The following is a 23,466-nucleotide window of genomic DNA, read 5'->3' on the forward strand; positions in this document are numbered from 1 at the left end:
TTCAGGACCAGCCTCATGGGCATGCAACCAGTGTGACTGCACTCAGGAGGGCCCCAGGCTTTGATTAAATGATCCACTATTGCTATCTTGAAATTTTTAGTAGATCTTTTTAAAGTGAGTGGTTGGGGGGGAGGGGATCTGTATTTTCACTTTGCAATGGACCCTACAAATTATGTAGCTTTTCCTAATAATGGGTGCGGCACAATGGTTATCTCATTTGGTCCTCCATCAGACTTCTGTAAGGGTAGCATGGCCATCTCTGTCTCAGGGAAGGTCAAGCGGAGGCTCAGACAAGCCAAGTCACTTAGCTAGTGTACAGACTTAGTATAGGGCAAAGATTCCACCTCAAGCCCTTCCGATTCTAACTATTGCTTTGATTATACTAGCTCTTCAGAGCAGGTCCTTGGCCTGGGCACAGTAAATATAGTGGGAAGATCCTTCCTTGCCAGGGCTTGATCCTCCAAGTTCAAAACCTCTTCTTGGCACCACAGAGAGAGAACCTTTAAAACAACGGGCTTTTCTTATTTCAAAGGGAACTCGTTTCACTCCAAAGATTCTCAAACATTGTTTGTGGTTATACCTCATTTCCGGCTCAGAAAGATGAAATCATGAATAGCCACAGGTACAAAAAGGAGTCACTTAATAGGTTCTTTCCTTGGCAGTTTGCCAGTTCTTCCCAGAGAGTGACGTATAGCACCTAGGAAGCCGCTCTCTCTCCTAACGCAGAGGTCGGTGAGGCGGGGTCATGGGGTCCGTAGCCCGAAGCTGCGGTCGGCCGTGCCCATGAGCTTGACCTAGGGTCCGAGAGTGCACGCGTCAGGAGTCCACTTCGCTCCCCTGTGAATGAGTTTCTTTAACTGTGAAACAGGGTATTCATGGGATTGGCCTGAAAGGCCTGATGCCAGGAGTAAATGGAATAACAACACAGGCGAAGAGCCGAGCACAGAGCTCGGGCCGCAGCGAACACGCGGGAAGTGCGAGCTGTGACTGCTGTGTGAAGTCGTCTGCGTGGAGGCTGGAAGGCTGAGTGTGAAGAAGTGAAGGCACGCAGGGACTCGTTAGGTGGCAACAGCGACCACTCAGGCTGCACGGGACAGGCCGGGCTACGCCGTTCCCGCCCGAGGCCCGGGGGCCTGATCCACAGGTCCGCTGCACTGTGTTCTGATCACCCTGGCCGCAGAGCCGGCGCGGGCACGTCAATAAAAGGACTGACGGACAACTCCCGCTGGTTGACGCAACAATGCAACCTTCACCGTGGGCACCGGAGAAGAGCACGCTCGCTCTCAGAGTAGCTCGTTCAGGTGGACGAGAAAGAGCCCCGGAAGCTGCCTCCTTTACAAGGACGAAGCCTGCGCACACGTGAGCAGAAAGGTGAACTGCCGGGCAGCGTCCCACGCAGGCTGCACGTGCCCTGCCGCCCCTCCCAGCCCTTCACCTGCCCGCTACCATCGCCGTAAGGTGGTTTGCTGGAGCTGCGTGTCTGAGCCTCACTTCTTGAATGCAAACGACACCGGAGGGAAATACAAAATACTAATCTTCTACCAAGACTGAACAGACATACCGGAGAATCATCATGAAATCGTAAAAGCATCATAAAACGCCTTCTATTTCGGTTCTATTGGGGGCATGCAAAGTCTGAAGGGAAGCCTCACAGGAATCAGACTAGAAAGTAGCTGAGAGCAAGCTGCAGCAATCGGACTCGCAGTTCTCTAATACACTTAGTTGTGGGAAGCATGGTCCCTCTTTGTGGCCCTTCAGACATTTAGGAAAACTGTAAATTTTATAAGCATCAGAATTAAATGTCCTCTTGCCTCTTGCTACTCTCTCTCTCTCAGCAAATGTGTTTCACCAAATCTAGACTAGTTTGTAAAACATGGCTGCACATTTGTGGTCACTCCTTCTATCAAAAGTTGGGAGCTAGGTCCCCTTTTCATGAATGTGGGTAGCCTTGCAGCTGCTCCAACCACAATCCCAATACAGTATGGAAAAAGTGATGAAAATGACCTCCTAAACTGGGTCACCAAAGGTCTCCAGCCTCTGCCTGGTTCATGGAACACTAGACTACCTGGAGGCCTCCACGAGAGGCTCTGTGTAGGCACTTCAGGCCACTGTCCCAATGGATCCCAGACTTCTAAGGTGCCAGACAGGAGAGTGAAGTCATCCAAGGTCTTCCGGTCAGAACATGCAAGCATCCCCCATCTGCACACCGCCTAACAACCCACCTCCGCCAGCTCCAAAAGGAAGAAGAATGATTCTGCCAAGTCCAGTCTGGGTTCCTGACCCACAATACTGTAAGCTGTAACAGCCACTGTTTTAAGCCACTAAATTCTGTGGTAGCTGTGGCAAAGCGATAGTTAACTGGGACACTAGACAAACTGTACTCTGCCTCCCTGACTCCACACGCCTGCGAGCAAGAATATGCTTGCATCCATTTTGCAGGAACAAAGCCTCCAAGCTCCTGTCTTCATTAGCTTTTCAGGACGCATGAGTCCCCACCGGGCTCTTCACAGATACTTCTAAAATCTCGGAGTGTCTCCACAATCTAGTCCTCTTGGCTTCCAAGAATACAAGACTCTAAGCTCTGCAGACTCTAAGCTCTGTCCTCCAGAATCCCTGTGAAACCTTCAGTTGCTGCCAAAGAACCATCCCAAGCCAGGCTAATGTCCGTGGCTTTGAAAGTCTCAACAGCTTGAGGAGGTCCCATGAAGGGATGGTACTTGCCTTTGTGCTGCCTTTCTCAGGGACTCTGGTCTGAGTTCGGGGTCGGGCTAGGAGCAAAAATGATCTTGCTTCACTTAGAATTACCTTTCCTGCCACCCCAGGGCTCCCTCAACCTCAAGATAAAGTTTCTTTTATTTTCTGTAATCTCAAGCCTGGTTCTCTAACTCTTGTTGACATTGGTTCCTGGGCGGCTGACTTGCCTCATTGTTCCCTCCACGTGGTGGAAAGCTAAAGCGAAGGTGAGTGACGCCCATGCCGGGAACCCCCACAGCCACAGAAGGCACTCGTTCAGACACTACAGTTTCCATTAAAGCGCACTTTCTTGTTGTTCATTTATTACGTGGATCGGCATGACACCCCTTGCTCTGAAATTTGGATCTTACACGAAACCATTCTATTTGCAATGCTACAAGCCCATCTCTTAACAGTAATGGGAAGGAACTATGTGGCACATTTAAAATGTTAATTTTGAGAATCATTTGACATTCTCCAACCCCAAGGCTTTGTCTCTTTTCCTATATAGAGCTCCATTTCTAAAATACCTAGAGGGCATAATCAAATATTCTAAAAATCATCTGCAGAGTCTTTTGAAAAACTGAGTGTAGCAGAACACACTAAGAATATCTTACATATAAACTTAGTGTTAGAAGGAAAGTGATGCTCCTTACTATAATTATCTGCTATGAGCAGCTCATTGTAAAAAAAAGAGGAAGTTCATGAGGAAGTCTGCCTTCTTTTGTCTTTGATCATGAACTGACCTCATGAGACTTGAGTATGCATATGCTTGATTCAGACAGTCTACGTGTGTAAAGGCAGTTTGTTGCCCAACTAGGGGTATGCATACTCTTGGTAGAACACAGATTATTTTAGGTAGTTCTATAAATATCTTACATTTTAATATCTATTAGATATCTATTACATTAATATCTATTAGTTTTAATGTCCATTGAACTAGAAATATGCAGCTAGTACATCCAGTCTACCTTTAGACATTTTGAGGGAAATGAGCAAAACACCACCCAATGTCTCCCCATTTCTCTCGCTCTCCTTCTCTCATCTTCTCTCCCCATCTTCCCCTACCTGTCCTCTCTTCTTCCACCCTTGGCCACCCAAGAGAAGCCTCCTCACTTCAGGGTTCCAGCTTTCTCCCTAACACCTCCCCCACACTACTTTTTATTTACTGAACAATTTAGTTTTTCAGCTTCTGATTTGCATCTGAATGTACATCTAGCAGCTGGGTGAAAAAAGGATTCCCACCCCCCACCTCCCTTAGTCCCCCCATTCTCCCTAAACAAACAAATAGTAAATTGTGAATAAATTGTTTTTGTTGTCACAAATATATATATTTAAAGTCCATTATCACAGAAAGTTGAAAATCTAACTATATTTAAAAAGAAAAAAAACACATTGATATTTCTAGGCATTTTTCCATGTCTTAACAAGCTGAGGACTATCACATAACACACACTTCTGTGTTCAAATTTTTTTCTGCATCACAGTTTCCTTATCTGTAAATGTGAGACAATTCATTTTTACTTGAATTCTTATTGGGAAAATTAAATAAAATAATGTATGTGCTGGTTGGCACACTATAATCATTAAATTTATTATTACTTAGATTTTGTGGTATAATTTTTTTTTAATTTCAAGAAGTGAAATTACAATGTTTTCATTTCATATTTTTTTTTTAAAAGATCTATTTATTTGAGATAGAGCGCACGCACATGTGCACACAAGAGAATTGGGTGAGGGGGCAGAGGAAGAGGGAGAGAGAAAGTCAAGCAGATTCCCCACTCAGTGCAGAACCTAACACCAGGCTCAATCTCACAACCCTGAAATCAACACCTGAAACAGAACCAAGAGTCTGACACTTAACTGACTAAGCCACCCGGCCCCCCGTCATTGCATATTTATTTATGGTTACCTTCTTTTTGAGGCTAGTGATCCCAGTTTTCCATTTAGAGTAGTGATTTAGTTTTCATTTGCTTGCAATTTGAATTTTAAAAAAGTGAGTCAACTGAAAAACATTAAGCAATAGTTCAGGAGGTACACAGAAATAAATGGCAAATCTTGTAGGTGATCTAGGAATGAGTGAATCTGTGAGTGAAAAGAATTACCTAAAATTCTATCAGACTCAAGATTCCCTTTTGTAACAAATACTTGTATTTCCCTCTTCTCTATTTAAAACTGAAAAATCATAATTAATATGATTATACAGATTGTTTTCAGAAAAGCAGCACTATGTATTATTAACAGTAATCTAACAGAAAATAAAAGTGAGGTCATCTCTGATAAATTGATACACATCACAACATGAAATGCTCAGGTGTGACTGCCTGCAATAGAAGATAGAATTCGGCAGCTGGATGATTGGACCAATATGCAGGATATCTGGAATGCAAGAGCTCTGGGTGCAGAGCCCATGCAGATGTGCTGCATCCAGGACAAGTACTGTGAGTCAGTGACAAGAGGTTTCTGAAATGGGTGAAATTCGGAACCAGATAAAGTTTAATCATTCCTCACTACACTATGGTTTTCTGCTTGGAAATTCAGTGGGAAATGAAAGCCTTCCCCAAAACACTGTGTGTTAAGTTCTAAATTCAGATAATTAGAAACCAGTGTTTTACTTCCTGGAAAACCTGATGGGGCATTAGAAAGTCATAGGGTGCACAGTACTGTATTACTAACTTTGGGTTCTATGTCGTACAGTGGTTCTCTCCAACTTAATCATCTTGCAAAACTGAATCTTTTTCCCCAGCTAACAGCCATTCCCTTTTTCCTCCTCCCCTAACCATTTTTATTTTCTGCTTCTATGTTAAGTGTTCTTACCACAAATAAACTAGCCACAAAAGAACACAAGGTCAGGGGCACCTGGGTGGCTCAGTCGTTAAGCGGCTGCCTTCAGCTCAGGTCATGATCCCAGGGTCCTGGGATCGAGCCCTGCATCAGGCTCCCTGCTCCGCGGGAAGCCTGCTCTCCTTCTCTGACTCCCCCTGCTTGTGTTCCCTCTCTCGTTGTCTCTCTCTGTCAAATAAATAAAATAAAAAATCTTTAAAAAAAAAAAAAGAACACAAGGTAATTTTTGGAGGCGATGGATACGTTTAGTATCTGATTTGCTCTGTTATCATGGGTATATGTCCAAACTCATCAAGTCATATACATTAAATATGTGTAATTTTTGGCATACCAATTATACTTCAATAAAATTTAAAAAATTAAAAAGAAAGAAAGCCATGTTAGACACTGGGCAGTTCTTCAACTGTAAGACCAACCCATACATTATAGTACATTTAGCATCCCTGATTCCTGTCTATTAAATGACAAAAGCACCCCCCCACCCCAATTATTGAGTCAAACATCACCAGAGATTTGCAAAATGCTCCTGGAAAGTGGTACCATCCCTACTTCCACAGAGGGTCAGTGGCTTAAGGGCAAGGATCTTGAAGTCAGAGGATGTTTATGTAACTTGGTTTCTTTGTTTACTAGTTTACAATTTTGGGCAAGTCACTTAAGTTATAAAATATTTAATGTGAATGTAACCAGGTGTTTTAGGTTTACTTTTGTTTCCCCAAGAGATAGGAAAGAATCCTAACCCCTAGTACCTTGGAATGTGACCTTATTTGGGGATAGAGTCCTTACAGAAGTAATCAAGTTAAAGTGAGGTCATTAAGGTGAGCACTAATCAAATATGACAGGAGTCCTTATAAAAATGGGGAAATCTCAACACAGCCATTCACACAGGGAAAATACTATGTGAGGATGAAAGTAGAGATCAGGATGATGTTTCTGTAAGCTAAGGAAACTGAAGATTGCCAGCAAACCACCAGAAGCTAGGGCAGAGGCATGGAACATGGAACATGACCCCTTAATGGTGGATTCCCAGCCTCCAGAATGGTGAGACAATAAATTGTTGTCTAAGCCACTGGTTTGTGGTACTCTGTTGTGACAGCCCTAGCAAACTGATACATCAGGATACTATATTTGCAAAATCAACTATGTCATTTTAATATTCTTTTTATGTTTTTGTTCTTCTCCAGCATTTTTCTTCCTGGGATCTATTTAATATGAAAATGGGCTTGATACAATGGAATATTATTCCACCATTAAAAAGAATGAAATCTTCCCATTTGCAACAACACGGATGAATCTAGAAAGTATATGCTAAGCGAAATAAGTCAGTCAGAGAAAGACAAATACCATATAATTGCACTCATATGTGAAATTTAAGAAAAAAAAAAAAGGAAAAAAAAAAGAGGAAGAGAAAGAGACAAGCCAAGAAAGGGACTCTTAACTATAGAGAACAAACTAATGGTTACCAGAGGGGAGGTGGATGGGGAGATGGATGAAATTGGTAATGGGGATTAAGGAGTGTACTTGTCCTGATGAACACTGGATGATGTATGGAATTGTTGAATCATTATATTGTACACCTGAAACTAATATAACAGTATGTTAACTATACTGGAATTAAATTTTTTTAAAGTAAAAAATAAATTAAAAGAAAAAGAAAATGGGCTTTGAAAGATAAGATTTCCGTAGAGAGGATATGCTAAGACTAACATATAAAGGTTGGGGCTCACACAGCCAATCATGATGGTCTTCCAGGGTGGAGGATAGATATAACATTCTACTATTAAAAAACTTAGCCAAGAAGCTAGAGTCTGGAAGACGGCAATATGAAATGATATCTTAGCCTGTCCCTTCTTAGGTTGTGGGCTTGTGAAAAAGAGTAGGGGAGGCAGGAGATAATCTCTCCACTCCGGTTTCATAACTTGAAGCAGGAAGAAGCTGTGTTGGATAGTTTTTTGGAAACAGTGAAGGCATTAGGGAGCTTTTTCCTTCTGTATTTGGAACTCTTGAGAGAAACTGCTTGTCAGGCTACCTCTTTATGAAAGTGGAGGTAGCTGCCTACTTTTGAGCAAATGTGAGAGCATAAAGGATGCTCCAGTTTATTTTCTCAGACAGTCCCTTTGCTTCCATGTGTGAAGGATAGGTGTGCTCACCTTTTAAGAGCTAAAGGGAGATGAAGTGCTTTAGAGAGTACCACCAGCACAAAACTCAGGTGTAAATACTATAAGGGAAGCATCAGACAGATAGGCCATGCATGAATCAGTGGTCAGCAAGAGGTCAGGGGGCCCTTTCTACACTATGCCTTGAGTTCAGATATGCCCCTCACACCCCAACCATGCAAATGGCAATTTAGGAAGAAAAAAAGAAGGAAACTCTCAGGGATTGGGCTTATATCCCCAAAGTCACTGTACATTGTCTAAAGAGATTGCTTAAACTACTACATGAAAGAGCAGTGGTGGTGAATACCTGGTTTTTGAAACATCCCCAATCCTTTCACAAAATTAAAGTAACTAATGTAGAAAAATCAGAAATCCATGAAAAACTTCATAAGCAAAACTGTATGGCAATGTGCCCCCTGGAACCTCAGAATACAGGATGATGTGGCAACCCCTAGTATTTAAGTTTTTACTCCATTTTGAGTTGACTTTTGTGTATAGTATAAGATTATGGTTCAATTTAATTGTTTTGCATGTGGATACCCAGTTTTTCCAACACCATTTATTAAAGAGACTATCTTCCCTCATTGTTTATTTTTGGCTCCCTTGTGAAAGATTGGTTGACTAAGAAGCTAGGTCCTCATAGGAACTACAGCTGTATAGGAAAAGGAGAATTTTCATAGGGCCTAGGAGCTTGGGGTCTCATAAATCGTCAAAAGGTATCTAATCCTAAAAGAAGAAATGTTCTGAGAGTGGAGGACTCCAAAGGCAGATCTGAAAACAATTAAAACTAGAGAGGAGGGGTACCTGGCTGGCTCAGTGGGTGGAACATGTGACTCTTGATCTTGGGGTTGTGAGTTCGAGCCCCATCTTGGATGCAGAGATTGCTTAAAAATAAAATCTTAAAAAAACGAAATAGAAAGGTGCTTTACAGTCTCCAGTTTAAGGTGAGTACAAGTAAGCTACACAAAGATATGCCTGAACCTTCAACATTCTGAGAAAATCTTTCTTGGAAATTGCTGGAACCAGGACTCTACTTGGTCAGATCATGAAGATCAGAGTAATTGTTTCAAATACTAGTGTGGGAGAGGCCATGCTAGGAAAGGAAACCTATCTCAGGAAGTAGCAAAAATATAACTATACTAAGAAGCAATTAATATAAAAAACTTTTTGGTGATGGCAGAAGGGACTTAAAGCCATAGATTTAAGAAAGTTTTCCTAGCGTACCTCTATTTCCAATATTCTTCTAAAAGTCAAAGAAAACACATCTTTTTCAAGCATGACAACAGAAAAGGATGAAAGAGAAGCTAAAGACAAAAATTATCTGAATAACATACCTACATAAAGTAAAAACACACCTAACATATTCCGTAGGGCACACAAAACCAAAACATTTCAAAACAAGGCAAAAGTAATTAAGAAAAGCTTACAAACTCTGAAACAACAGCACACATTAATTTATAAAGGCTCAGAAATAGGTGAATAGGTGTTACAGAATGAATTGGATTTCCTCAAAATTCATATATTGAAGTTCTATTCCCCATTACCTCACAATGTGACTGTATTTGCAGACAGGATCTTGAAAGAATTAATTAATTAAAATGAAGTCATATAGATGTACCTTAATCCATATGACTGGTTTTGTTATAAGAGTAAATTAGGACAAAGACACAGAGAGGCAAGACCATATGAATTCACAGAGAGGAAATGGCAGCCATCTACAAGCCAGGGCCTCGAAAGAAAGCAACTCCACCAACCTCTTGATTTTGGACTTCCAGCCTCCAGGATTGTGAGAAAATAAATTTCTGTTGTTTAAGCTACACAGTCTGTGGTGCTCTGTTATGGCAGCCCCAGCAACTAATATACTAGGGAAGAATGATATAAATAATATGAGCAAGCTGAGCTCAGGAGGGCACATAAACAAAAGATATAGACTTGAAGACCTTAAAGAGAAGAAATACAGTGTGAATGAATACCACAAAAATAAGGGAAAGGAAATAAACTACATATGGTGAAAAAAAGGAAAAAAAAGACAGTGATAGTTATAGAGAACAGGCAAAGAAGACCCAATATACATAGAATTGGATGTTCTTAAAGAGGAAAACCAAAGCAATAGGAAGAATAATAATGATAATTACAATTCAAGAAAAATTTCCTGCAATAAAAGAGACATTAACAAATACTAAAGAACATTTCATGTATCAGGGGAAAAATCTGATCCCAAATATTCTATATCAAGTGTCTGTAAACTGCTCTGAAGGCCAAATCTAACCCACTTCCTGTTTTTGTGAATAAAGATGTACTGGGAGATGGCCCACCTACTCATTTACATACTTTCTAGGGTTGCTTCACACTACAATGACAGAGAGGAGTACTTGAGACATAGACTGTATGGCCTGCAATACGTATAGTATTTACTATCTGGCTCTTTACAAAAAGGTGTGCTGACCCATGGCCCATGCCAAAATATACTCCATTGAAAATATTGGGTTAAAATAAAAAATCAATAAAAACAAAACAAAATAAAATACCACAAATTCACTGAACATCCAGGATAAAACACCCAAGATACTTAAATAGCAAACTTTTAAGCTAAATAGCACTTTTAAGCTAAAATAATGCTCTTTGCCAGTACACAAGGGAATAACATAATTGAGATATTTAAATGAAGAAAATATGAACCAAAAGTTTCATTTTCAGCCAAATTGATCTACAAGTCTAAAAGCCACAGTCACACTGTGATTAACATGCAAGAACTCAAGGAAAACAGTTCCCAGGAGCTTTTTCTGAGATGGCTCAGAGAACAAGCTTCAGGAAACCAAGAAAAGATTGGAGAAGCTTTGGGCTAACAATATATAGTTGTTAATAAACATTAAGCATATTTAATCATAACAATAAGATTAAATAATGGAAGATAAAAATGACAAAATACATGTAATTGTTATTTGCTCTGACAATGTAACTATAACTATGAAAGCAGTCAGGGAGGAACAAAGTAAGAATACAAGGAAAGCAGAACAAGCATGCTGTCTTACAGATACTAACTGGTACAAAAAGAACATTACTTTAAATTATCAAGGCTCCTGGCTAGTCACAACATTGCTTATTGTAGGAAATGAAGGCAAAATCTTTAAAAAGTGGGACTGTAAGTACAATAAAGGTAAATGACTCCTGTAAAGGAAAACTTTTAGAAAAGTATACAAACTTTCTAAATAACAAAAGTATTTAAAAGAGAGAGGGGTGGAAAAAGCAAAGAAAACAGACCACATTCTAGAAGGAACCCAAATGTCCATCAGTAGGGGAATGGTTGAATCAATGATGATAGACCCATATGATACCATACTATGCAGCGGAAAGAATGACTGACCTCCAGCATATACTGTTCTGCAAGGGATACATAGTCCTACAAGATACATAGTGTTCTGCTGAAGTGCAGAACGGTGTGCAAAGTATGCTATACAGAAGAAAAGGAGAGAACCACAAAGATATTAGTATTGCTCATATTATAAAAGAAACAATGAAAGAATGAACACAAAACAATGAAAGAATGAACACAAAACTAATAAAATGGTTACCCTCAGTTAGGGTAGCCATACATCTGCTTGCCCAGAACAGCTCTGGTTAATGCCTTTTGATATCAACAGAAATGGAGGAGACTGCTTTTTGAAAAGGCATCTTACTGGTACTCATTTCTGATATATAGGTAGACCCTTGACTATCTAAAGGGAAGACAAGTAATAAGAAATGTTAACTCCTAAACATGAAAGTGTAAAATATTACTGTCTCCATTTTAGACAAAGAAAGGTTTGCATATTATGTTCTTTTATGTCTGAATTATATCTAGGTATTTTACTCAAAATAAGTGGAATTCCTAATGCAATCATACACAATGTGACAATGCAATACTGAACAATTTCTATAACTCAATGATTACTTTTTTCTGGTAATTATGCAATCACTTTATTTTTGAAAATAGATGATCTTATTGAAGTATAATTGACATATAATGTTATAATAGTTTCAGATATGTACTGATTTGACAGTTCTACACATTTTGCTATGCTCATCCTAAGTGTAGATTTATATTATGTTTATCTGTGAAACCATTTATTACTTAATTTTTAAAAACCTTATTCTTTCTCTGTATTGGCCTTCTCATTGTAATATGACAATATAAGAGTATCTCTTTTTTAAAATTATTCTAGGATAGGAAGAAAACTGAATACACACTTTTCCAAAGAAGACATCCAGATGGCTAACAGATACATGAAAAGATGCTCAACATCACTCATCATGAGGAAAATACAAATCAAAACCATGATAAGATACCACCTCACACCTGTCAGAATGGCTAAAATTAACAACACAAGAAACAACAGGTGTTGGTGAGGATGAAGAGAAAGGGGAACCCTCTTGCACTGTTGGTGCAATGCAAATTGGTGCAACCACTTTGGAGAACAGTATGGAGGTTCCTCAAAAAGTTAAAAGTTAAAAATAGAACTACCCTATGATCCAGCAATTGCACTACTAGGTATTTACCCAAAGGATACACAAATACAGATTAAAGGGGTACATGCACCCCGATATTTAGAGCAGCATTATCAACAATAGCCAAACTATGGAGTAAGCCCTAATGTCCATCGACTAATGAGTGGATAAAGAGGAGGTGGTATATATATACGATGGAATATTACTCAGCCATCATAAAAATGAAATCTTGTCATTCACAATGATGTGAATAGAGCTAGAATGTATTATGCTAAGTGAAATAAGTCGAACAAATACCATATGAATCACTCATATGTGGAATTTAAGAAAGAAAACAGATGAACATATGGGAAGGGGGGAAAAAGGAGAGAGGGAAACAAACCATTAGAGACTTTTAACAATAGAGAACAAACTGAGGGCTGATAGAGGGAGGTAGGTGTGGGATAGGCTAGATGGGTACTGGGTATTAAAGAAGGCACTTGTCAGGGCACCTGGGTGGCTCGGTTGGTTAAGCATTTGACTCTTGATTTCAGCTCAGATCATGATCTCCCATGATCTCCCATCGAGCCACATCAGGCTCCATCCTCTGCAAAGTCTGCTTGTCCCTCTCCCTCTGCTCCTCCCCCTGCTTGCTCTCTCTCAAATAAATAAATTAATTAAATCATTAAAGAAAAAAAATAAATAAAGAGGGCACTTGTGATGAGCACTGGGTGTTGTATGTAAGTGATGAATCACTGAATTCTACTCCAGAAACCAGTATAGCAGGGGCACCTAGGTGGCTCAGATGGTTGTCTGCCTTTGGCTCAGATCATGATCTCCAGGTCCTATGATCCAGCCCCACTTCGGGCTCCTTGCTCAGCAGGGAGTCTGCTTCTCCCTCTGCCTCTTCCCCCTGCTCCTGCTCTCTCTCTCTCTAAAAAATAAATAAAAATTTTTTTTAAAGATTTTTATTTATTTATTTGAGAGAGAGAGAATGAGAGACAGAGAGCACGAGAGGGAAGAGGGCAGAGGGAGAAGCAGACCCCCTGCCGAGCAGGGAGCCCGATGCGGGACTCGATCCGGGGACTCCAGGATCATGACCTGAGCCAAAGGCAGTCGCTTAACCAACTGAGCCACCCAGGCACCCAATAAATATTTTTTTAAAAGAAAGAAACCAATACTGCATTGTATGTTTACATTAAAATTAAAATTTGAATTAAAAAATTTAAGTAAAATTGTTCCAGGATTAAAGAGACTAATATAAGTAAAAGTTAAATATGTGAGAAAGTTTTTAGCACATATTGTTTAAGTGTTAGCCATTATTATTCTTGTAGTTGTCATTATTGACTGTTTAAAAGATTATACTCTCTTTGATAACTATATTTTAGGAGGGCTCTGTGTGTGTACATGTGTGTGTCTACATATAGTTCTATATATGTCTGTTTTCTATTAGTTACCTAGAAGAAACCACAATAACCCAGAGAGAGGGAAGCATAATGTTGGAGCAGAGATAAGAAAAGGGATCACGGGGTACCTGGGTGGCTCAGTCGTTAAGCATCTGCCTTCGGCTCAGGTCATGATCCCAGGGTCCTGGGATCGAGCCCCACATCGGGCTCCCTGCTCGGTGGGAAGCCTGCTTCTCCCTCTCCTACTCCCCCTGCTGTGTTCCCTCTCTTGCTGTGTCTCTCTCTGTCAAATAAATAAATAAGTCTTTAAAAAAAAAAAAAAGAAAAGGGACCAGATGTGACCTATTCTTCCAAATTTCTTTATGGTTTTATTTTATTTTTATTTGGGCTGAATTACTCTGCATTTGGGGATGAATTCTTCCAGAGAATGCTGTGTCCCACACTTTTCTCTAGTCAGGAGAGGACAATAGACCCTTCAGGGAGGACAACTCTAGTAGGTAGACAAGGTTTTCCTAAAGAGGAGAGGCATTCAGCCTGTGAAGTATGAAGGAAGGGGCTGTCTTTAAGGTGGGGTGGAGAGGGAAAGGAGGCAGACTTACAGACTTAAGACATGACTAGGAGTTGGGGTTCTGCCAGGTGTGTAATGCCAGTGAGAATTTGGCATATTTGCCATCCTGATTACAGTGTGTCAAGTCCCATTAGATGCCCTAAGCCTTTAGAGTATTCTGCTGCACATCACCAGCCTCGGGTCAGGTTATCAGAATTACAGGCCTGGGCAGGAAGAGAAAAGGCAGCCTTTTCCCATGAGGTCAGGAGAACAAGCACAAAATTGAGGAGGGGTCGATGAGCAAAGAAGCTCAATCACAGATGGTTGAAATGTATCTGGGGAGAATGAGAAACAAGCACCTCCTTTCTAAAGTAAATTAAAAGAAAATGAGCCTTGAAGGAGAGAAGGAGGACCCTTGAGGGCATAAGCTTATTTTCAATAATCAGAAATCCAGACATCCTCTGAAGTGTCCATAGGTCCCTCTAATGATCAATTTCAATTCCAATCAGCAAGCATTTACTGAGAAACTAACGTTTGATGGACACTGCTCTGAACTGAAGCTCTAAACACTGGACATGTGGAAGCAAGTAATGCATAGGTTGTGCCTTCAAAGGTTCACCATTGTGTGTGGAAAGAGGTATTTATAAAAATAGCTAAAATACAGCATGATTATCATAGGAGAGGCAGCAATTTTCAATTACTTGTAACTGGATCAATTTGTTTGCTCAAAATGTCAGACAAATCTCCATATTGATTGGCTTAGAGGGGACTGGTGCCTTTAGTGATTTCACCTAGAGGTCCAAGGCTGCAGACATAAAACCCTGGGCTCAGGAAATTTTTTTGGGTGTTGACTCTCACACTGTGCTCCATATTTTCTACTTTTCTGGCCTCTAAAGTCTCTGCCCTCTGGGCTTCCCATCTAGATTCTCCTGGTCGGCCTAAACCTTTCTCAGTGTTGCCACATTTGGATATTTTGAGGTGGCTTAAAAAGGAAGACACTCAGATGGATTTGGAGTCACCGATACAATGTGCCTATCTTGAAAAGGACAAGTCTGCAGTCAGCAGATAATTTAGACAAAGGATATCCTTTTTCTCTTTGTTCCATCTGAGGGTGGTTTTATCATTCCCGTCCAGTCTGCATTTTCTGTGGCATCTCCTATTTTCTTCTATCTCAGGCTCTCTTCAGTGACTGTGGTATAATTACACAGAGCTGGAGTCCTTTTATTTTATCATATTTGCTACAAAGGTCTTATCTATTGACACCAGGAAGGACACAATGGTCTGAACTATGTTTCTAATGCCAAAGCACTGGATATTCTGTCTGTCCCAGAATGGTACTCTCCAATATTTCATGACTACCGTGTATCCAAAATTTACATGATCCAAGAATGTCCTCCAAAGACAAATAAGTTATAAAAGAAGATGAAGTTCCCATGTTTGGGCCCCTGTTCCTCTTCCTGACAGTGACCCCAATACTAAGTACTGAGAACAAAATATAGAGGCCTGAAACGCCGCTGATCATCTGCAATGCACAGGATAGTCTCCCACAACAAACAATTACCAACCCGAAATGTCAACAGTGCCAAAGCTGAGAAACCCTGTGTTAGAATGCAACTTAGATGTTGTAACAAAAAGACCCCAAAATGAAATGATTCCAACAAGAGAGGAATGTACTTGCTTTTGTCTGGGGTGGGGAGGACGGATCTGTAACAAGATCCAGGATCCTTCCATATTGTTGCTCTGCACTCCTCTATGGTTTGTCCTTGCCAAATGGTTGAAGCTGCCTTTGTGGCTTCGCCTGAACATTCTGACCCACATGTACTTCTTTGCTAGGGCTGCTCTAACAAAACACCACAGATGGGATGGCCATACAGAAATTTATTTTCTCACAGTGGAGATCAGGGTGCTGACAGGTTATTTTTTCCTTGAGACCACTCTCATTGGCTTGCAGATGGCTGCCTTCTCACTCTGTTTGATATAGCCTTTCCTCTGTGTGCCCATATCATTGGTATCTCTTCTTCTTTTGAAGACACTAGTCATATTGGACGGAGGCCCCACATTTATGATCTCATTTAACCCTAATCACCTCTTTAAAGGCCCTCTTTCCAAATACAGTCACAGTGGGGTTAGAGCTTCAACCTATAAATTTTGAAGACACACAATTCAGTCCATAACATAATGGATAGGAAGAGAAATTAGAGGGCAAACAATTACATTTTTTAGAGATTTTTTCCTAAAAGTTACATAAATCGTTCTCTTGCATATCATTGGCCCAAAACTTTGTCACCTGCCTAGCCCAACTGCAAAATAGGCTGGGAAATCTATTCTCTAGCTTGGTAGCCATGAGCACAGAAAAATCTCAGACGGCAATGTTATTTTAGGAAAAACTATTAGAGAAAGAGATAGAATTTTAGAAACTGGAAAATGACAATCTGTTCTAATTTTGATTTAGTGTTTTCCCAATATAATGCCTCTTGGATTCATCCCAACTACCAGGGCCCATGAGATAATGAAACCAATTCCTACATAGAACCCCAGTACAGCAGATACCATACCCAACCCTACATCTTCTTTTATTTAGAAAAGAGTCACAAAACGGCAGCCACAAGAAAACACTTTGTATTTCCTCAGTGGCAGTTTTGGGTCCAGGCAAATTTACTACCACCTTGAGTTATACCATGTGTCTCTTATTTTGTCTTTTAAAAAGTAGTGAGAAAGACTCTGTGGCCAGGGAACTGGAAGAGAAAATGTCTATGCTGTTGTCCTTTAAATTAACTTCCTTTTCTGCCCATGAACACCTGGACCTCTGCCTTAATGACTGAGGTTGAGATGTGGTTCTTAAAGGCATACAATTTGGAGAATATCCTGGGTAAGATCATCTATTAATAATACATTAACAACTATCCTATCTAATATGTATTTTAAGAACGACCTAGTAAAATTGTAATACACTTTATTTTAATATATATTCACTCAGTTAATATATCAACATTGAACAGGTTTAATTCTAATGCTAAATTTTCAAGCAGTTTATGCTGCTAAAGGCTAAAACGAGGCTATTGCCTGAGTCATTTGTGGAATTTCAGTAACAGTCTATATATTTATGTGAAATGCCATTAAGCCTGAATGGCAGTTATGGATTAACTACTGAGTTGAAAGAAGGTGACCCTTCACAACTGCTCAATAAGCACCAGTCTAAGAAAGCCACTCACCGTTCTTCTTGTAGAACATAATTTCTCCTTTGAATTCCGTTTTGTCCTCCAGTGACTTTTCTATCTGAAGCATCAGCTGCTCATTGGTTTCAACTCCAAATAAGAATTTGCAGCTGCAACTCTTCTGCATGACTTCAGTCCGGGCGAATCCAGCGAGCTCACAGAAGCCATCCGAACAGTAGACTATGGGGAACCCCTTTGCCACCTGGGCATTCGCAAGGATGAAGTTGCTATCTGTAAAATGACAGGAAGACACTCAGCCACTACACAAGCATGAGGAACTCTTGCTTTTAAATCACAGTTTCAGTAACAAATTATAAGCTTGAGTATCTAGCTAACAGTGCATGTCCTGATGTGCTAGGGTGGGAAGACACTCCAAAACACTGACCAGCAGAAATATGTATTAAGCTCTGACTTTGGCTTGCATTTTCAAACATATTACAGAAGAAATACGGTATTCACTGGTCTGTTTCGAGGCCCTTACTATCTAGTTGGCAGTCAGGTAGGGTGCTTTCAGGCATGGCTTTGGGCTCAAACCCTGAATCTGCCACTTGATGTATACATAAACTTGAACAAATTATTCACACACTAACCTCCAGTTTCCTTAGGTTTGATTTCTCTAAAAGCAGACGCTGAACGAGGATTCGAGTGTAAGTCATTTACTTGGCAGGTGATTTCAGGGAGTGAGCAAGTGGGGAATTGAGAAAGGGAAGGAAGGAAAGGTAATAAAGAGTAGGAGAAAAGGGTTTTACTGCCATGGCAGCTGAGGTCGTATAGGGACCCCAGAAGTGACCAAGGACCACAAGTTGGAATTTTCCCACTAAGGGGAGAGCAAGGTATGTTGTAGGGATTAGTGAAAAATGTACATAACGTGCTTAGGGAAGTCTCTGGCACAAATAAGTATTCAATAAAAATTGTTGAGTATTATTCACACCTTTATGGTTATTATTTTTTTTAAGATTTTAGGGACGCCTGGGTGGCTTAGTCGTTAAGCGTCTGCCTTCGGCTCGGGTCATGATCCCGGGGTCCTGGGATCGAGCCCCACATCGGGTTCCCTGTGCTGCGGGAGGCCTGCTTCTCCCTCTCCCACTCCCCTTGCTTGTGTTCCTTCTCTCGCTGTCTCTCTCTGTCAAATGAATAAATCTTTAAAAAAAAAAAAGATTTTATTTATTTATTTATTTATTTATTTATTTATTTATTTATTTGAGAGACAGAGATAGCAAGAGTGATCAAGAGCAGGGAGGAGAGGGAGAAGCAGGGAGCCTGATGAGCAGGGAGCCCAATGCAGGGCTAGATCCCAGGACCCTGGCTGGGATGACCTGAGCCAAAGGCAGATGCTTAACTGAATGAGCCACCCAGGGGCTCCTATGGTTATTATGTTAACAAGTAAGAATCAGAGGACAATCAGAAATAGCAGAGTATTAAGTGCTTGAAGAGAACTCCTGGGGAACAGTCTGAGAGACAATATTCAGGGAAGGTTCCTGCCGGGTGAATTTCTTTTGAGATTAATTTTGCGGTTTGGATATGATATTTATAAGCAAAAAGATGCATATGGGAGATGGGCTGTAGAAGGCATTTATAAAATCTGTTGGTAGGTGACTTTAGGTTCAGAATGAATTAGAAACTATTAAATCATTCATTCATTCTCTCACAAAACAAATGTTGGACTGTGTATCAGATAATATTAGAGGCTGGGATTTTTAAAATAACACAGGCAAAAATGGAACGAACCACAGTACAAGTTGTTAAATGAAAAAAATCAAGATTCAATGTAATATGTTATTAGATGAGTATTTGTCTGAAAATATATAAACACATATAAACATGTATATGTATATCCAAATATGAAATACTTGTGTGTACCTAAAAATAAGTGGAATAACTTGGCAACTGTAGATATCTTTAGAGAGAGGAACTTTGGGCAAAGGTGGTAGGCACACTTATTTTTACCATACACCTATTGTATCCTTTGAATGTTATACTATATGCTTTATATATTGCCCATTCAAAAAACAGTATGTTTAAAAAAGGTTTGCAGCAGACATCCTATCTTATATGCCATGAGAAAGGAGGAATTCTAGCTACTTCTCAATGGCCGGTAGGACAAGCACTGAAGATCTCCTCTGTGGGCTTCCTCACTTTTTAAATGTCTGTTTTGTGTTTCCATAGTTCACTATCAGCTGGCAGAACCAAATCCACTCCATCCAGCTTTGCTCCAATCAGCCCTTGTGCCTAGAATGCTAGTTCTAGTGCACACATTTACACCCTGCCTGAGCTGGGCTGGCTCATGTACCCTCCCAGTCACCCTCTCCCTGTGGAGAAAAGCCAGAGCTGAAGCCCTACACTGGGAAGTCTTTGAGGGCGTGTTATTTTGAAGTGGGAGTGAATTAGATTAACCGAGACTAATATTTAATTCTACCACTTTGCAGAAGCATTTATTGACTGTGGACTACATGTTGGACTTTGTTCCAGGTGTAGAGACAAGAAGTTTTTTGGATGCAGTCTCTGCCCTTGAAGATCAGTAATGAACCTGCATGAGTTCCCAGCGAGGTCCAGAGGTGGGCACCCTCCTACTAGGTTACTTCACCCTGCAACTCTGCACAGCTATGGATCCCTCTCTAACCATAGTATCTCTTCCTCTGCCCATTCTAAAACTTTGGCTGAGAGATTGCTTAGAAAATGTAAATACATAGCATTGGTAAAGTACTCAAACATCCTGAAAGAACTTTTAATGCAAAAAGAAGCCATTTTTCAGTCGACTGCTGACATGTTTATTGACTTTCTACTATATGCCAGGTGACTTGATTCTACCATATGGCAGGTCCTAGGGTGAGGTGACAGTGGGTGTTAAAAGATGAAGAAGATATAGTCTCTAGCTCTAGATTACTACAATTTATTGAAGAAATGCATGAATATCATCAATAACACTAAAACACAGCTTACGATAAGTACCAAATCGATGGTACACAGATATTACGTACTACCAGAGTTGAGAGATTCAAGATTCTAAGATTTGAAAATGGTGAGCTTGACGTAAGACAGAAATAGGTGGAGCTGATTTATCAAAAGTCCTGGAAGGTCAGAAGCAGATGCATGGATGGAATGGGCTCAGGATGGAGAAACTGTCATTGAAGACAGAGAATAAACGACACTACATTTTGTCCTAAGGTCCAGTTTTCCCATTATTTAAAGGCCTACAAAAGTTTTCTTTTGTTGCTATTTATCTGCTATACCCTTTCTCATCTTGTTACTTTCAACCCTTCTAGGGACCTATTTTAGTTGTGTCTTGCACATGGCATGTATTTAAATTTTTAAGAAGTACAATATGAAGAAGGGATACCTGGGTGGCTCAGTCAGTTAAGTGTCGGACTCTTGATCTCTGGTCAGGTCATGATCTCAGGGTCGTGAGAGCCTGGGGCTCTGCCCTGGGCATGGAGCCTGCTTGGAATTCTCTCTTTTTCTCTCCCACTGCCTCCCCCATCAAAAAAAAAAAAAAAAAGTACAATATGAAGATACTTCGATCAACCTGAGATCAATAAATTTACTTTTTATCATTATTACTACCTTACATTGTTTTTTTTTACCAACTTAATTTGTGCTTTTCTTCACTGTGTTATTTTGCCTTTTCCATTCTTAACAAATTAAGAAATACAGCTTACCTAAAAAATTGTACAGCAATATTTAACGTCATCAGTAAGCATCTGCCATAGATCGTACATCCAACAAAACCCCCTGCGTGCACCACCAGGTGGTATTTCCCTCCTTCCCCAAAGAAGAAACCCAAAACTTGAATTTTTGTAATAACCATTCCCATTCATATAGTTTCACCACTTATATATGTATCCTCACACAACATATTGCCTATTTTTTCCCTGATTTTATGGCATATATTATAGTATTTCCTTCTACATATTTCTTAGTGCCTTGGTTCTTTTATTAATTTCCTTAGCATCCTTACAATTGTTTACATAAGAAGAGACGAGCTCTTCCTGAGCTGCAATAAGCTTTTGAAAAAAGCTGCTAACGGATTCACCAAATTGCCTGAACTGTGTGTTTCAATTAAGGATTATAGTGTGTTTGGGGTGTTTAATTCTTCCTGCAAATATACTGCAAAAACAAAGCAAAAAAAAAAAAGTCATCTTTTGGCTTTTCTGTTTATATTTAGCACTTGTCCTCGATATGTAATTGCATTTCAATTCCAAAGAGAATTTAGCGGCAGTCGGTGCCTCATAAAGCTAGTGTACAGCTACATGAATAGTCCTTCTGTTTGGGAAAGAGTAGCTCCTCTTACCCAGCTATCTATTTGGAGACATATGCTTTTCTGAATACCAGTCCTGGAATCTCCAAAGAAACATGACATTTACTTTAGAATTATGTAAAACAAAGCCATTGCCGTAATGATTATGAACCTATCATGGGTATATCACTATCCTTACATATGCTAAGAGTATTTAACCTTTTAAGGAATCAATTATGCATATGTGATATGCATCTAAATGGCACACAGCTTTTCCCTGCTTGTTTCTAGGTCATCCTTTTGTGCAAATTCAGTTTTGAAGTGCCAGTAAACAGTAGGATCTAAATGTGTTTACACTTTAGGCAGTTGATCCTTTCTCTAATTGATTCCTTAGCAAAAAGCTTGTGTAGATCATCAGAGGGAATCTCAGGGTTGGGAGAGACCCAGGTCATTTGGTCCAACTTCTCAAAACACAGCACCATTTTCCCATTCAAATGGAGATGTACTATTCATTGTCAACTTCCCAGGCTCTATGGGAATGGTGGAAGAAATGGAAAGGTATAGAAGAAAAAAGGAAGAGAGGGTAAACGTGAAACCACTACTAATTCCTTTCATCCTTGTAAGTGTCCCCTTTTCTCCTGAGAACACTGAGGCCTGGAGAGCTTTAGTTTCTGGCCCAAGGTGTGAAGCTAGGGATTAAAACTGGTTCTCAGTTTACTATACCCTGCATTCTTTCTGTAAAGAAGTGATTTGTTCTCTACTTCCAGCAGGAATGGGTTAATTCTAGAAAAATAATTCTAGAAAATAGAAAAATAGAAAAGCTGATTCTAGAAAATGGGTTATTCTAAAAAATTTTTTACCTCTTCTGCTCTGTGAACAGCCCAATCAATAGTTTTTTTCTCTACAGAGATCATTTATCAAAAGATCATTGACATGTATCAACTCATAAATAAATAAATAAATAAATAAATAAATAAATAAATAAATAAATAAATAAAATAGCAAGTTCAGCTTTAAAAAAAAGTTCATTGATGACATCTCCCAAACCAGCCTGCATCTTTCAGCAACCTCTCTGTCACCTCATTTTCTCCAGACAATCAATATTTCAAAAACATGACAGCAACTTTCTTGGTTCCAAAATATTTTGCACAGGCTCACTCCAGATGCAAAGAACTGTAGCTGCTTTCAACAGATCAGACTTCTGATCTTCTCATGCCCTTTCAGTGTAGATCAGAGTACTTCTAAAACTCTTCCATTAAAATATCCCTTAAAAAAAAAAAAGTCCCTCCACTGGCTGAAGCCATAAATTTGTATTCCAAGGGACCTGGGGGCATAGATCTAAGTTCAATATTGTTTTTGAAATCTCATGTTTAATAACAATATATCAAAATTTTGTATTCTATTGTGTTGCATATTCACATTTGAGTGTTCTTGATTTGTTTTAATATGGGCCTACCAAATTTTTAACTCAGTTGAAACTTCGGGAAAGTGTGCTCTTTGTTTTCTATGACTCTGTGCATACCATTTAGCACACCTCAACAGAACCTATGCTTCAGAATCATGACTCAAGGTAGACTGATCTGGGAAACAAAAGCAAAAGAAAAATTAAATTTCCTTACTGCCTACAGCCTATTGACAAGTCCTTGAAACAGGTAGAGTTACCTTCCTCTTGTCTCATGGAATCGAAGAATAAATCTTGCGGACAAAGGAGAGTGAATAAAGCGATAGAGTTTTATTAAATGAAGATACAGAAAAAGCTCTCAAGAGTGAGAGGGGTCCCAACAGGGTTGCCAAAGTGGGCCTCCACTGACAGTATTTTATTTAGAACTGAACAGGGACCTTGTAGCCTTATCATTCTTGTGATGTCTTG

At 39.8% G+C, this 23,466-nt stretch overlaps 1 protein-coding gene across 1 annotated transcript in view; it reads right to left on the minus strand.

Moving 5' to 3' along the window:
* Positions 1-23,466, minus strand: part of KCNH8 (potassium voltage-gated channel subfamily H member 8) — a 379,220-nt gene that overhangs the window by 236,608 nt on the left and 119,146 nt on the right. Inside the window, exon 2 of the mRNA XM_034993931.1 lies at positions 17,360-17,593. Coding sequence (XP_034849822.1) covers positions 17,360-17,593 — 234 coding nt within the window. The remainder of the gene's footprint in view (positions 1-17,359; positions 17,594-23,466) is intronic.

The sequence above is a fragment of the Mirounga leonina genome, unplaced genomic scaffold (genome assembly GCF_011800145.1).
Source record: "Mirounga leonina isolate KUSES-001 unplaced genomic scaffold, KU_Mleo_1.0 Mir_115, whole genome shotgun sequence".
Classification (NCBI taxonomy): Eukaryota; Metazoa; Chordata; class Mammalia; order Carnivora; family Phocidae; genus Mirounga; species Mirounga leonina.